This window comes from Squalius cephalus (assembly GCF_949319135.1).
Source record: "Squalius cephalus genome assembly, chromosome: 24".
In the NCBI taxonomy this organism is placed as follows: Eukaryota; Metazoa; Chordata; class Actinopteri; order Cypriniformes; family Leuciscidae; genus Squalius; species Squalius cephalus.
In genome coordinates, this window is record NC_137145.1 from 21526205 (window position 1) to 21541181 (window position 14977).

The following is a 14977-nucleotide window of genomic DNA, read 5'->3' on the forward strand; positions in this document are numbered from 1 at the left end:
AAAATATAGTTTACGAGCATAGTTATAAAGGTATAAAATAATTATGAGGTATTAATTAGCCTATATATTTATCTTTACATATTTATTTAATGTCAGTGTTTTATATCATCATACATGGTCCAGCACAAAATATGAATATGTTACTTTCATTATTGTGTGTGTCACATTTACATTAACTTATTATTTGATACTCTCTTAATGTATCAGCCTATTTCTTTAATGTTTCTTTATTTTTAAACTTTTCTTGGCACCGTGGCGTGGCTTATTGCTGCTAGTTCAACACATGATGTTGTTTTAATTATTGCATTTATTACTTTTACATTAGGCTGTTATTTGCTTAAGATTTTTCGAATTTCTTTCTCTCTAACGAGAGAAAACGCAATTTCATCATAAAATAGCCTAATACGGCACGCGAATTTTATGCTGAAAAAAGGCGTTTAGAACTGAAGATTAGTTTTATGCACAATTTTTATACGCATTGATGATGTTGCACTATATTTTCTGGGATAAACTCGGACATAGGCTATATGATCTTGCTCGGGCAAGTCTGTGAGCGCAGAATAAACGCATTGGAATGGAAATTAGAGCCCTCGAATCGTCCAACTAATAGACAGTTGTTCACACATTCACATCCGTCCATTAAAATATCGATTAATCCGTACAGGGGAAAAACACATGTCCTGACATGTCGCGACAGATAGAGAAGTTTCGTGTTTAACTTTTAAAATAATAAATCTCCTGAAAATATTAAATATAAACGCGAAAAACGCTTACATCATCGTGTAGCCCTATACAGTAGTATTAGTGTATATAAATAGCCTATAAAAAAGCAAGTTTATATATATAAAAAAAGGTATAGCAGAGCTCTATCAGTTTAAACCTTCTATTTCTGCAGCATTATTTACGGCTGTGATGTGCGACTATTTTTAATGTCCGCTTTGAATGTAGGCTATGCGCTGTTCCTCAGTTTCCACTTGCAAATATTTTTGTTTGCTTGTTATTTTTATATTTCGTTGACTAATCCTGTGTGTTTTCCTGTGGAAGCTGCAGTGCAGTGCGGGTGAGAGGAGGGGTCACTGGGGTAGAGGGGAGGGGTCAGGGGTGAGGGGAGGGGAGTGTGAGATCCTGAGGGTTTAAAAGCCACCGTTTGTACAGCTGAAAGTGTATTCTGACCTGAACACATCACAAGCAACTTGTCTGTGCTCATTTAGATCTCTTGTCAACGGATACTTTAAACACTTAAAGATTTTTAGAGGAATGAATGCCATGGACAACATGACTGCTGACTACAGCCAAGATTACTACGACGATGCAGCAAACAGCTCAATGTGTGACTTTAATGAGTGGGAACCATCATATTCACTGATTCCTGTGCTCTACATGCTTATCTTCATCCTGGGCCTCACGGGTAATGGTGTGGTCATCTTCACGGTGTGGCGGGCTCAGTCCAAGCGCAGAGCTGCGGATGTCTACATCGGAAACCTGGCTCTTGCTGACCTGACCTTTGTGGTGACTCTGCCTCTGTGGGCCGTCTACACTGCCCGGGGATACAACTGGCCCTTTGGCGTGGCCCTCTGCAAGATCAGCAGCTACGTGGTGTTGCTCAACATGTACGCCAGTGTCTTCTGCCTGACCTGCCTGAGCCTGGACCGCTACATGGCCATCGTGCACTCGCTCACCAGCACACAGCTGCGGACCAGAGGACACATGCGGGCCTCGCTGGCCACCATCTGGCTCCTCTCAGGTGTGCTGGCTGCACCCACCCTGCTTTTCCGCACCACGGTGTTCGACGTCGAAACCAACCGCACCTCCTGCGCCATGGACTTCAGCCTGGTGGTGAGCAAACTGGGCCAGGAGACCTTTTGGATTGCGGGCCTCAGCATCTCCTCCACGGCTCTTGGCTTTCTGATCCCCCTCATGGCCATGATGGTGTGCTACGGGTTCATCGGCTGCACCGTCACACGTCACTTCAACAGCCTTCGCAAGGAGGACCAGCGCAAGCGTCGCCTGCTGAAGATCATCACCACACTGGTGGTGGTGTTTGCTGCGTGCTGGATGCCATTCCACATCGTGAAGACCATGGACGCCCTCTCGTACCTGAACCTAGCGCCTGACTCCTGCACCTTCCTGAACCTCCTGCTGATGGCCCATCCCTACGCAACCTGCCTGGCGTACGTCAACAGCTGCCTCAACCCACTCCTCTACGCCTTCTTTGACCTCCGCTTCCGCTCTCAGTGCCTCTGCCTCCTCAACCTGAAGAAAGCCCTTCACGCCAGCCCCGCCAGCTCCCTTTCTTCACAGAAGACCGAGGCCCAGTCGCTGGCTACTAAGGTGTGAGGAGCTGGTTGGAAGGGTGACACAGATTTGGGGTAACAAGTCAACAACCTCCCTCAAACTCTTACATCCTTCACAAGAACTCAAAGGTAACTCTGTTTGTTGGGGACAAGAAGACTTTCCTTTTGTATCTGACTGTGGGAACTTGAGGAACCAGCTTCTCCTGTCCCGGGACTATGCGTTGGTACTCTGTGTAATATAAAGGAGAGCGTTCTGGTTCTGAAGAACTTGATGCAGTCTGTTTGTCCTGGTGTCTCTGAGACCACAAGCAGCTTCTGGAAAGCAGACCCCCCTCCGACAGCTGCGCTCCAGACGTGCGGGACACAGTTGAATGTACATTGAGGAGGACGAGCGAGGGCTTTTCTGCTTGCCTCTGCATCTCTCCCGGCTCCAGAGATTGAGCTTCACAGACTCTGCTGTTACTTTGGAGCTGCAGGGGGGTGGGTGGCCCACGGAAGGCTTTGAGAGCAATTTATGAACTCTTTACTTTTGAAACTGTATTAGTGCATTTAATCATGCTCCTTACCCATTGGTTGCTTGTTTATTTTTTTGTCAATTTAAGCACTTGTTCGTAAGGGGCAGTGATAAGAACCCTGGTGGCCAGTCTGTCTTATCTAAACCGTCAAGATAGGGGAGGGAGGGATGGGAGCCTTACATGAGAAGAAGTGTTGCAGCTTGATTAAAGACTTTCGAGGGGGGAGGTGGGTGTTTTGGGGAGACGAAAACAGGGGATAAAGGGAGGGGGGTAAACTCAGACAGACAGATGGCAGTTGACAAATGTTGTTGGGGAAAAGGGACGGCCAATTAATAGGTGGCAGCTTCGACAGATGAGATAGTGTGCGTGCGAGTGTGAGCTCATGAAATGTGTGCAAGTCAACTTTTATTTTGATATTGTGGAAAACACTGCTGTATGATTCTTTTATGCAGTACTTTCTGAATAAAATGTGTATTATGAATTTCTCGTGTATGCCTCTTGTTTTGTCATCCGTTAAAGCTCATGGATTCGACTGGAATGTCTGCAACATTCCCTCATGTGCGCTGTTTTTCCTGTTAACGCTGGGCTGAGGCTAGTCGCTTTGTCTTTTATTGTCCTCGGCCAGTTCAAAATCAAAGCAAGTGACTGACAGGAAATGCATGTTTAAAGCTGATTTCCTTGTGTTTCTGGTTTTGTCCTCTTGGCTGCCTCAAACTATGTTGTGTACACAAACGCAACAAAAAGAGCTCTTTAAAAAAAGACAAAAAAATCATCAATTTAATTAAATTTAACAACATCTTTATTTTTTATTTGCAAATACTTAAAACAAGTATAAACCATTTACACATCTATCTATCTATCTATTACTTTGTTATATGATATATAAAATTATTCACATTAGAAAAATTCACAGTATCTTTTTGCATGTGTAGAATTAATTTGGAATTTAGCACAAAAAAAAAAAAAAAAAAAAAAAAAAAACTTTAAAATAAAAACTGCTCTGCATATGGAGGGTCATCAGCCCCTAAACAGCCCACTAATGATTAAGCTCCCTAATAAGCTTTGGTTAGGACATAATCATTATCAGAGAGACTATGCTAATCTGTGGTAATTAGTGGTCTTTAGCATGGACTTATATTTGTCCTTCATAATAAAGGGTGTAGTTATCAATAACACTGATAACTATGTGCGTCATACAGATGAAAAACACTTAAAATTGATGAAATCACAAATGAGTTTAAAACTTTATTTGCTTGTAGAATTTACCACAACTTGCGAGTGTGTAACTAGAAATAAAAAATAAAAAAAAGCTACTAGTTAACACATTTTACCATTTGTGTAGCATTTCTTACTTTGAATAAAAGCATCTAAATGAATTAATGTAAATGTACAATCTAAAAATGCTGGGTTGTTTTAACCCATGTTTGAGTCAAATATGGACAAACCCAGCCATTGTGTTTAATTTTTTTTAATACTTTTTTAAACCCAACTTGTGTTTGTCCATATTTGACTCAAACATTGGTTGAAACAAACCAGCATTTTTTTTGAGTGTAAGAAAAAACTAACAGGCAGTTGATAAATGAGTGAATTATAGTCTGTTCAGGAAAGACTGAACATGCAACAGGGATTATGAGGCGGGCAAAACACACGTCTGTTAAGCGGGAAACAAAAAGCAGAAGCAAGAGGGTGGGGCATTAAGATAGAGGAGGAGAAGTGAAAGAATAGAGGATGTTTCTTTTATATAAATGGCCCTTAGAGACAGAACAAGTGTGTTTTGTGTGTGTGCAGTTGCTAGCATGTGTGTGGGCTAGTGCCTAGTGGGCTAGTGGGTTTGTTTATTTGTTTTCCGTCAGGGATGTAAAGTGAAATATGAAGACAGGAGACTGTGAGCTTGCATTTATGGATAAAGAAATGAATGTGGAACTGAAGAACGACACTAGAACAGGGTAAAGTTAATCCATGTTTCTGGCGTCTGCTGCTAACATGTTCCATGTTTCTTTGCTAACAGCTGCAGTGTGTGGGCACAGATCAAATGTTGGGCTCAGTATTGCACGCAGGTGTCAAATTATACCTTAGGTTCTCAAAGAAAATCTGGACGATATTTCTAGGAACATTTTCAAAGATGTTGTAAAGATTTCGAACAGTAATTTAATCTCCCTGCATAAATGTGAATTTCATGGTGTGAAGTTGCATATGTTAAATGAGCTGCTTCCTGTGCTTTAAAGTGAAACATGTATATGGTGGAAGTGGGAAACCTGACAGTGTAAAATCAGAGCATGAAATAAAACATTTAAAAAATTGTAACTCACTCCATTTAAAAAAACAGTGAATCTCTACACTTTCTGTACACATTTTCATTGTATAAACATATTTTTTTCTTTGTTTTATCTTGACATTCTGCTTTTTTTCAGTGTTTTATGCTGATAGAATTAAAGCTGATGTAGGCATTTTTTTTGGATATGAAAATATTTTTTTCTGCTTTCCCAGCTTAATATACTCTAACAGAGAATAAGGAAGCCATTTGTGAAGTTCCAAAATCTGTAAATACTGGAGAAGCTGCTCACTCCAGAACAAATGGGTGGAGCGTACGCAGAGGTGGACAGTAGTACATTTACTTGAGGACTGTACTTAAGTACACTTTTTGAGTATCTGTACTTTACTTGAGTATTTTTTTTTTCTGGAAACTTTTTACTTTAACTTCACTACATTTGAAAGACAAACATTGTACTTTTTACTTTTTACTCCACTACATTTCTGTCAAGGTCCTTGAGTAGAAAGTAGTAACGTCAGTCAGGGGATGATTTTGGTTGCATTTTGGTTGGAAATGAAAGTCGGGTTGACGTCAATCCGACTGATGTTGGTTTCTGATGTCAACCCGTTTTCGGTAACATAATTGCGTTTTAGCATCGAACGAAGTTAAGCTTCTTGTTTCTGTATGCTCAATAGCTTCTACATTGTGTCATGTGATATAATTTAATGATTACAGCCACTGATTTGCCAGTGACTTATCGTTATATAAGCTTTGAGTAAATGGGCCAACAGCCATCGAGTTTGTTTGTTTTAATTATATAGGCTACTTCTGTTTTGCTTTGATTGTCTTTTAAAATAGTTTTGTTTGATAACTTGTATACATTTTCAGTTTTGATTATTTCGTCATTCTCTATTGCTTTCTCAGTTGGTAGCTGCATAACTTCAACCAGATATTAAAACACAATGAGAAATGTTTAGAAATGTAACTTCTTCTTTTTCCGTAAATCACACAGTGCTCTTTATGATTAGAAACATGGTGAGATGGTGAAATTAGCAACCCTGCATCACTTTAAGGTAGGGATGCACCGTTATGTATAAATTTTGGCCAATACCGATAATAACCGATAATTCTTTATATTTGAAAGCCGATAACTATTATATTGACCGATAAATCTAAATCCAAATTTTCAAATCATTTTGAGTGCCTGATTACAAAAACAAAAGTCTCATGTCCCAATCACATAATTATAATGATGTTTTAATTTTAATTTTATGTAGCCTATGACAGACTTGCATATTGCACTTAACTATATTTTCTTTTCAAAGTGATTTCAATCATATTTCAAGCAATTCAAAACCATCATGGCGAACATAGCACATCTGAACTGTCTCAGCTGAAGGAAATAATCAAGTATTTATCGGCTTTAATATATCGGCCACATTTTCTTATTGGGCCGATAACGATAACATTTCAGATGAGACCACTTTGGCAAGTTTACTTGAGTTTATTGAACACAATTTATCTTTGGCGGTATGGTTCCTTATGGGGGTTCTTGCTCCATAATTAATGACATACGTAGCTATAGCATTAACCCCCAACCATCAGCTTGAGCAATATACAGATGATTAAGACAGTTTAGTAATATTTTTAAGCCGTGGTTTAACATGTAGACGTAGCAGTGAGGTCCGGGACGTCTATGCTGTAGCTTGCTATGAGGAAGGGTGTGTCTCTCACGATGATGTCCGTGACTCTAGGACTTGGAAGCCTTGATAATCTGAAACAAAGAAGACAACAGCCAAAAGGTGCACAGAAATATGCTTGATACTTATAGTGGTGAGGGTGGGGGGGTTGCGAGCAGTTTAAGCATATTTCCCGGGCGGAAGTGCCACGTATATATCCTTCCGGTCTAATAGGAGAACCGTAGTGGTTGGAGCGATTTGACAGCTGACCGCGTCAGCTGATCGCAGCCTATGCCTACGTGGCCTGTCTGAACTGACGCTGTGCTCGATTAAAAACGAACATATATTGGCTGATACCGATATGGTGGCCGATATATTTTGCATCCCAACTTTAAGGTTTTAGTTAGATTCTACGAGCTTACACAACAATTAAAATGTTACAATTGAGTTACAAGAGGTTAAATAGATCAACCACATGCTAAAAAGTTACTCATGGGGGTTTTATTTACAAATGTGTACATGGAGAAGACATAATTGGCAAAAGTATTAGGATTATTATTATTAATATAGGCATAATTAGACACTGCTGTGATTGTTCTGTCATTTCTTAATTGCTTGCTCAGTTGGTAAATAATTTTGAAGAGTCTTTATTAAACCCTAAATTGGTGTTATTTTTTCATATCATCAGGAAACATTCCCATTTAGTCCAAGCTCCTTGTTGTCCCATTACCACCATCCTGCTAGCTCTTAATTCCTACACGCCTGCCCACACTTCCTCTTGAACCAGATATTGGACACTCCTTGATCATTGTCAACTCTAGTTACCGGGAATTAGCCCAAGCCTGCACACCCTGTTGCCATGGGCCCCACCAGCCATGCCTCAGCCGTGCCTCAGCCGTGCCTCAGCCGTGCCTCAGCCCTGCCTCAGCCGTGCCTCAGCCGTGCCTCAGCCGTGCCTCAGCCGTGCCTCAGCCGTGACTCAGCCGTGCCTCAGCCGTGACTCAGCCGTGCCTCAGCGGTGACTCAGCCGTGCCTCAGCCGTGCCTCAGCCGTGCCTCAGCCGTGCCTCAGCCGTGACTCAGCCACCTCCAGCGTTTTTTCTGCGCTCCATTCCCTGCCTGTTCGCACCTGTATGCCAGCTACTGCCACCTTTGGATCCCTGGACTCTCTGTACCTCCATGCTTCCCATGTGCTTGACACCATGAACTCTTCAGCAAGGCTGCTGATTGGGAGTTGCAGGATGTTGCTGGTGCCGCACAAAGCAGCACTGCTCAGACTGCGGGGTAAACCAAGCCACGTTCGCATGTAGCTGCTGATGTTTCTCTCCAGGGCCTCGGCAGCTGTTATGGGCAGTTTGTACACCAGCAGGGGCCACAAGATCCGGGACAGGATAGAATGCTGGTAAATCCTTAAACTTCCCAGGAAGACCTGATTTGTCCATCTTGCCAAGTCACGACTCAAGCTCTTTGCTGTTTTTTTGGATAAAGGCAGAATCTTTGAGACTGCAGTCAAAGAGCTTACCGAAGCTCTTGACTGGCTGCTCTGTAATGGCCGGAATAGTGACTCCGTCGAGTGAAAATCTGAACCTGTCCACTACTTTGCCTCTCTTGAGCACTAGTGACCTCGATTTTGCTGGTTTAAAGCTCATCCTTGCCCAGAAGATGAGCTTTTCTAGCCCTTGGAGAAACCACCTGCTGCCTGGGACAGATGAGGTGGTGACAGTCAGGTCATCCATGAAGGCTCATATTGGGGGATGTCACCCTCCAGATCTCATCAAAGGGCCTCTTCACTCTACCTCTGCCAACTTCACAATCATGTTCATGGCGAGAGCGAGGAGAATGACTGAGATGGTGCAACCTGTAATTATGCCTTTCTCAAGCCAATGCCAGTCTAATGTACCTGACCCAGTGGTGGCTCTTAGACTGATCTTGCTGTAATAATCCAGGATAAGGTCTGTGATTCTACTGTGAACATGATGTCGCTGGAGGGCAAGCACAATGAGATTATGAGGTATGGATCCACAAGCATTAGCAAGGTCCAACCACAACACAGAGAGATCTCCTTCTCCTTCACAAGCATCCCTGATGAGTTGTGTGATGACTCCTGTGTGTTTCAAACAGCCTTGCCACCCTTCTGAACAGAGGTGTCAATATAGTTGTTCTTCAGGAGGAACTCAGTTAATCGTCACGAAAGGATACTGACGAATATATTTGCCGGTTTATGCAATTGTTTCCTGCAGGGTTAATGAAAGGTCAGGTAAAAAGGAAGCAAAACATTCTGCAGATGATATTTAATGTTGTGTCTGCTGGCTTTATTCCTTCAACAGTATCAAGTTTAACGCACCTTCAAGTTCTATACAGGCCGTTTTGCGTTTCACGAGTTCCTTTGCCCATACAATCTTTTAGCTAAAAATTAAGCGTATTTGGCTTGCTGTTCGCATTTATTTTCACATACTACTTGCTGCGCCTACATTGAGACTTTTCTCTGCGATTCACAGTCTTTAAATCCATATAATTTGTGTTGTCATTGATGGAAAAATCTGTTTGATAGCAGCACTTGTAAATAGTACAAGTACACCATCTGTGGCACAACTGGTAAACTGAGTGCGCTTGTGTGGCAGCGGCCCGGTTTGAATCCTGTGTTCCCAGACCTAAAGTATACCAATTTTTATTGTGCTACAAATACATTTAGTTATACTAAAGTACCAATAAATTGTGCATAAATATTACAAAAAAATTCACTAGGGTGGTCTGGTGTCCCGTCCTGAAGAGGGTCTTTTTTCTCCCTGTTGGTGTCCTCTCTGTCCTCTGTGACTCTAGTGATAGATGGATCACCGCATATGTGTATTTGTCTTCCTAATCAGAGCCTCAGACTCTTTACCACTGAAACCCAATTACAAGGGGGAGTGTTTGAGGAAAGAGTTTGAAAACAAATTATTTTTGCAAATCCATCCATGTTACAGAAATTACACTCTTAGAGACTCTCAGAAATTACACTCACACAGTTTTAGAGAAATGAAACAAAAAAATTACGAGATAATTGCCTGACCTTTTTATGATCATAAATGTTCTGTTTTTAGACTCTTTGTGTGAATAGGCACATCTCAATCCTTCCTGTCTTGGCAACCCGAATGTCACATGACTCACACATTGACCACTTACAGTTTCATTTTGAGTTTATTTCCGACTTCAGTTTTAAAGGCAGGCTGAAGAAATGCAAAGCATTGCAGCCTAAACACTCTGAAGCTAGAACAACTGCAGCATTAACCATTAACACAGTGTTATAATGAATAACATTAAGAGATCAGAGATAACTGAAGTTATATATGATGATGTGATGTTGATGACTGAGACTGTGGAAATGGACAGAGGAGAAAGAGTGGAGATGATGGTGGATATCTATGAAAGCACAGATACTGAGAGACATTATGATCTGAGGACAAACACAGAGAGACATCAGCCACTTCAACACACTGGTAATGTAATTCATCTGATACATATTATAACAGAGAGACAGAAGTATTGTAGTATCTCTTGTGTTTTTCTCAGTTACTTTGGTTTATTTATTTAAACAGTCTTAACATTCTCTAAACTCAGTTGTCACAACTGTTTTATGGGACATCATGTCTGCAAAATGTAGTTACTCACCCAAAACATTTATTTTCACCATCACAAACATGCCATGTCGTAAATATTTTTAGAAATGACACGTATGTCTGACAGATTTTGATAACTGAATGGCTCACACGATGAAAGACTGTTTAGATGGGTTGAATAGTATGACAATTTTACAGAGAATCAACTCGTCAGGCCATGTGTATTAAGATATTGTGTAGTACTTACTCTTTTGACCAAAACACTTGTGCAAAACACGTACAATTTGCTTAAATAAAAAAGAAGTTCAATTTTGGTTGAACAAGAAATGAATTGTTCAGAGATCTGAACTTATTTGCGAGATCTAATTTGAGAATTGAGCCAAAGCGATTGAGCAAAACTGTAAGAGTAAAGTTCATAAGAATATAGTAGAAGTGTGACGACTAATTTAATCTTGTCTGTCGTCTTCAGGAAGTGTCTCAGTGAAGAACAGAAAGCACAGAGCAGTTGAAGTGTGTGTGTGTCTGCTGTGTGTTCTTCTGCTGACTGCTGTAATGATGCTCTGTGTGTATTTCACCACCGAGAGAAACCAGTTACGAGCCCACATCAATAATCTGACTGAGGAAAGACATCAAATACTTACCAAATATGAGCAGATACTGAACCACAGTAATACTCTGAATGAGGAAAGAGAGCAGATATTTATAAAGTATAAAAAAATTATAGAAGATAAAGAACATTTCCTGATCATGAAAAAAAATCTGACTGAGGAAAGAGAGCAGATAAAAAACAAGAATGATGAACTCCAACGTGTCTTTTACGAACAAGGTAATTTGTGTTTTCCTCATTTAATCATTATGTAACTTTTTTTTCTACCATCCAACGTCAATAAAAATAAACATTGACTTTTCATTAAATACATTTCATCACGGACAAAGCTAAACTGTGTAAACTAATATCTAAACTGGTGTATTAATAGATCAGCGTGATGACAACTTCAAATGGATTTACTACAACTTCAGTTTTTATTATATTTCATCTGAGAAGAAGAAATGGAGTGACAGCAAACGAGACTGTCAACAGAGAGGAACAGATCTAGTGATCATAAACAGCAAAGAGGAACAAGTGAGTGAGAAAGAAAAAGATTTTGTGTTTGTTTGTGCACATTGACACATGGGTTGGCCTGTTTTAACAGATGAGAGAAAGGTGTATTACTGTTATTGTAATTATTACTACATATATATTATACAATATATTACTGTTCTATCATAACAGGAGTTTTTGCAGAAGGTTGCAGGTAATGATCAGTTTTGGATTGGTCTGAGTAAAACAGAGGGAGTGTGGAAATGGATCGATGACACCACAATAACAAAAGGGTGAGAGATCACTGAATTTAACTGATCATTAGCCAGAATTTCTCTACTGTGAGTATGATCATACTCATAACTGACTCTACTGGAAATCAAACAGTCTTCATTGTTGTTTCAGGTATTGGAGAAATCAGAATCAGTCTTCATATAGTGATTATTGTGCTCTAATGACTTCATCAGGTTGGGTAGATAAGGCATGTAATTTTTTAATAAAATGGATCTGCAAGAAAACAATTTTAAAGCCACTCATTAGATAAAATAGATAAGAACACACAGAGAAATAAACCGTGTTTTTGGAAATCAGTGGTTCTGCTTTGTAATTCTAATTATATCACTGAATAGTACAAGTTATTTTGAAATGATCTTTATGATGAATATCTTTATGTGATTCATCAGATGTTTGAATATGCAGCTTAAAGGAGACATATCATGCTTTTAAATTGTTCCTTTTTACATATAAATCATACATTTGTGGTCTATATAAAGCGGAACTGCAAAGCTTGGGTCTGAATTCCTCATTATTATAGCTCCACAGGCCCCTTTTTTACCCCTTTTCTGAGGTGCTTCTGAGATCAACTTGTTTTGGTGCGGTCTCTTTAAATACAATTGAGACATTTCATACCCCGCCCCCTCTCCAGGATGCAGAGGTTCAACTCCACCCCGTTCGGCCATTTTTGTAGTCTGATAGCAGAGATAGGATTATCTAGCGGGCACAGAAACTTTTCACACGTTATTAACAAAATGTCAACAACGGAAGACTTGTCCAGCCAGCCTTAGATGTTCGAGCCAGAGTTGGAGCCGGAGCGAAATGAAAATGAAGACGACGAACCTGCAGAACAACGTCTTCATATGGATGTATCGCAATGGTGTGTTACTGTATTTATACATGAAACTTTGGTCTTCCGACCTTTTACCACCGTGTCGATTTATTCTGATTAATATGTGCGAGGGAGAGAGAGCAAGACAGCGTCTAGTTTGGAGACGGTGATGTCTTGTTTACACTTTCGCCGGGCTCCGAGAGAGAGTGCGTGCGCGCGACCGGGTCTCTCTCTCTCTCTGCTCGTTCTTTCAGTTAAACATGCGCCACAAGCGCGGCAGTTCATCTACATTAGACGGTGTAATGAAGCGTGTGGGTTACTACATCCAACAACCGAACATTTTAACTTACCCTCTCGTAACTTCTGCATCCTTTAGCTTGGACTACAAAATTTCAGCGAGAAATAATAATGGTGGTTCGCTCGAAGTGTTGAGCCTGTAGTCAATGTCCTTATTTGGCAGTTCCGCTGCAAATACTGTGACGTGATAGTTCACAAAACGTCATAGATAACAGAAAAATCGGAACAGGTTGAAAAATATGACCAAAACAGAATATAAAGATATCAACGAAGCACCTGAAGAGAATAATTTCATCTTTTCTGTACTTCTAAACACTCCAAATATACAACAAAATGCATTTAAGGGCTAAAAAAGTGCATTTAGCATGATATGTCCCCTTTAATTGGAAATACGAGATCTATGTAATATTTCATTATCATAATAGAGATGAAGATAAATGGATCCACTCATTAAAGTCTGTGGATATTGCTCATGAGAAAGGGTCAGAGGTCTGGTGTCTCGTCCAGAAGAGGGTGTAGCAGATAAATAGTCCACTTCGGTGGCTGAACAAAGAAAAAGGCTTGGCACTCACTGTCCATCATAGATTTCAGAACTGAAATAATATTATTACAAAAAAAAAGTATAAACAAAATTAAAAAAAATCACAATCTCAAGTAAATAAAGGATTGAGAAGATATAAAGCGGATTGAATCAATCTGTTTCACATGGAGTCAGGCCGTGAGGTCATAGACTGTCACTTCTGGTTTTGGCCACGCCGTCAGGTAAAGTCACAGGTCCTTTATCCCCAGAGGCCTTACATCTCCCGCTTCAACCCCTAGGTGGTGTCAACTCAAATGACATCGGATGAAATAGTTAATTATTTAACACACAAAAAAAATCCTTATTTTAGTTACTACAGAGGGAGCTAAAACTAGATTGAATGTGTTGCTTATCTATTAGATTTCATGTATGTTTAAAGGGGTCATATAATGGTACATGCACTTTTACAAGTTGATTGTACTGAAATGTGTGTTGGCAGTGCCTGTACACAACCATCATAAAATGATAAAAATCCATCCAGTGGTTTTTTTAAATCTTCTTATATGTTTCCTCCCATCTCAAATCAAGCTGTTCGATTTTGTGACGTCACAAAATCGACGCCCCTACCACGATGGTTGATTGACAGCAGCGTTTCAACACAGACCGGCCCTCACGCCCTCGTGAGCGAGCTGTCAATCATAGCCCACGCCGACCGGCGCGTTCATTGCTGAAAGCTGGAGCACTGAGCAGAATGGCGTCTCGATTGTGGTGTTCTTGGGTGTAATAAGGAACACAGCATCATATTGATGTTCCTAAATCCGAACCGCTGAAGACGCAGTGGCTGAGTTTGTTTTCGAAGGGAATATTCCCCACGATCAACAGCAATGCTTTCATGTTTGCGTGAATCATTTCACCAGGCTGCTTTACAAACGAGGTCAGTATAAAGCTGGTTTTACTAAGAAGCTGCTCCTGAAAAAAGGATCGGTACCAACTATTCGTGTTCCTGCTGCACCTCCAGAAGAAGTGAGTGAGTGTAACGTTTTATTAACCTTTATATTAATCTTTATATTAATCTTTGCAAATCGCTTGCTGCACGCTTCACGATGAATGCGGCTATTTTTACACTCAGCGTACATTACGGCATGTTTTCTATGTATGACGTTCTCAATATAATTCATAATCCCATGTTTATAATAAACAACGCGTTATGGTTATTGTGTTAAATTGTGTTACAAACGGTGTATGCACAGAACAGAGGGGCGGGGTGAGCAGAGCTCATTATCATTTAAAGACGTATGCACTTAAACGGCGTGCTGAAAACAGAGCTGTTTTTGACCAGGTAAAATTAGTGTTTTACAATACTAATGAGAATTTTTAATTAAAGTATATTACAAACTTTTAATTTAGACCCTGAAGAATCATATTAGCTTGTACAAAAATGACATTATATGAACCCTTTAAAGCAGATGCTACAATTCAGCAAAAATTATGCATCTAGTGGATCAGCACAATAAAATACAGATTTTATGTAAAGCTCTTTATGTCCTGTAATTTTATCTGTGTGAGGGTGCTTTAACACCTACCTCATTTAGTTCGGTTGAATCGCAGTAGAGTTCGTTTTCCCCATTGGTGCGGTTCGT

At 40.3% G+C, this 14977-nt stretch overlaps 2 protein-coding genes across 2 annotated transcripts; both read left to right on the plus strand.

The window, feature by feature from the left end:
* The first annotated feature begins 1169 nt into the window (after positions 1-1169).
* aplnrb (apelin receptor b) lies at positions 1170-3282 on the plus strand. Its single transcript, XM_079861918.1, has one exon. It carries the CDS (start codon positions 1258-1260, stop codon positions 2335-2337), a length of 1080 nt encoding a protein of 359 aa, XP_079718044.1. The 5' UTR covers positions 1170-1257; the 3' UTR covers positions 2338-3282.
* A 1284-nt stretch (positions 3283-4566) lies between these two features.
* On the plus strand, positions 4567-13687 carry LOC307152221 (uncharacterized protein). Its single transcript, XM_079860653.1, has 5 exons — positions 4567-4755; positions 7428-10214; positions 10804-11160; positions 11312-11457; positions 11608-13687. The coding sequence occupies exons 2-5, from the start codon at positions 10025-10027 to the stop codon at positions 11710-11712; spliced, it is 798 nt and encodes a 265-aa protein (XP_079716779.1). The 5' UTR covers positions 4567-4755; positions 7428-10024; the 3' UTR covers positions 11713-13687.
* Positions 13688-14977: the final 1290 nt, after the last annotated feature.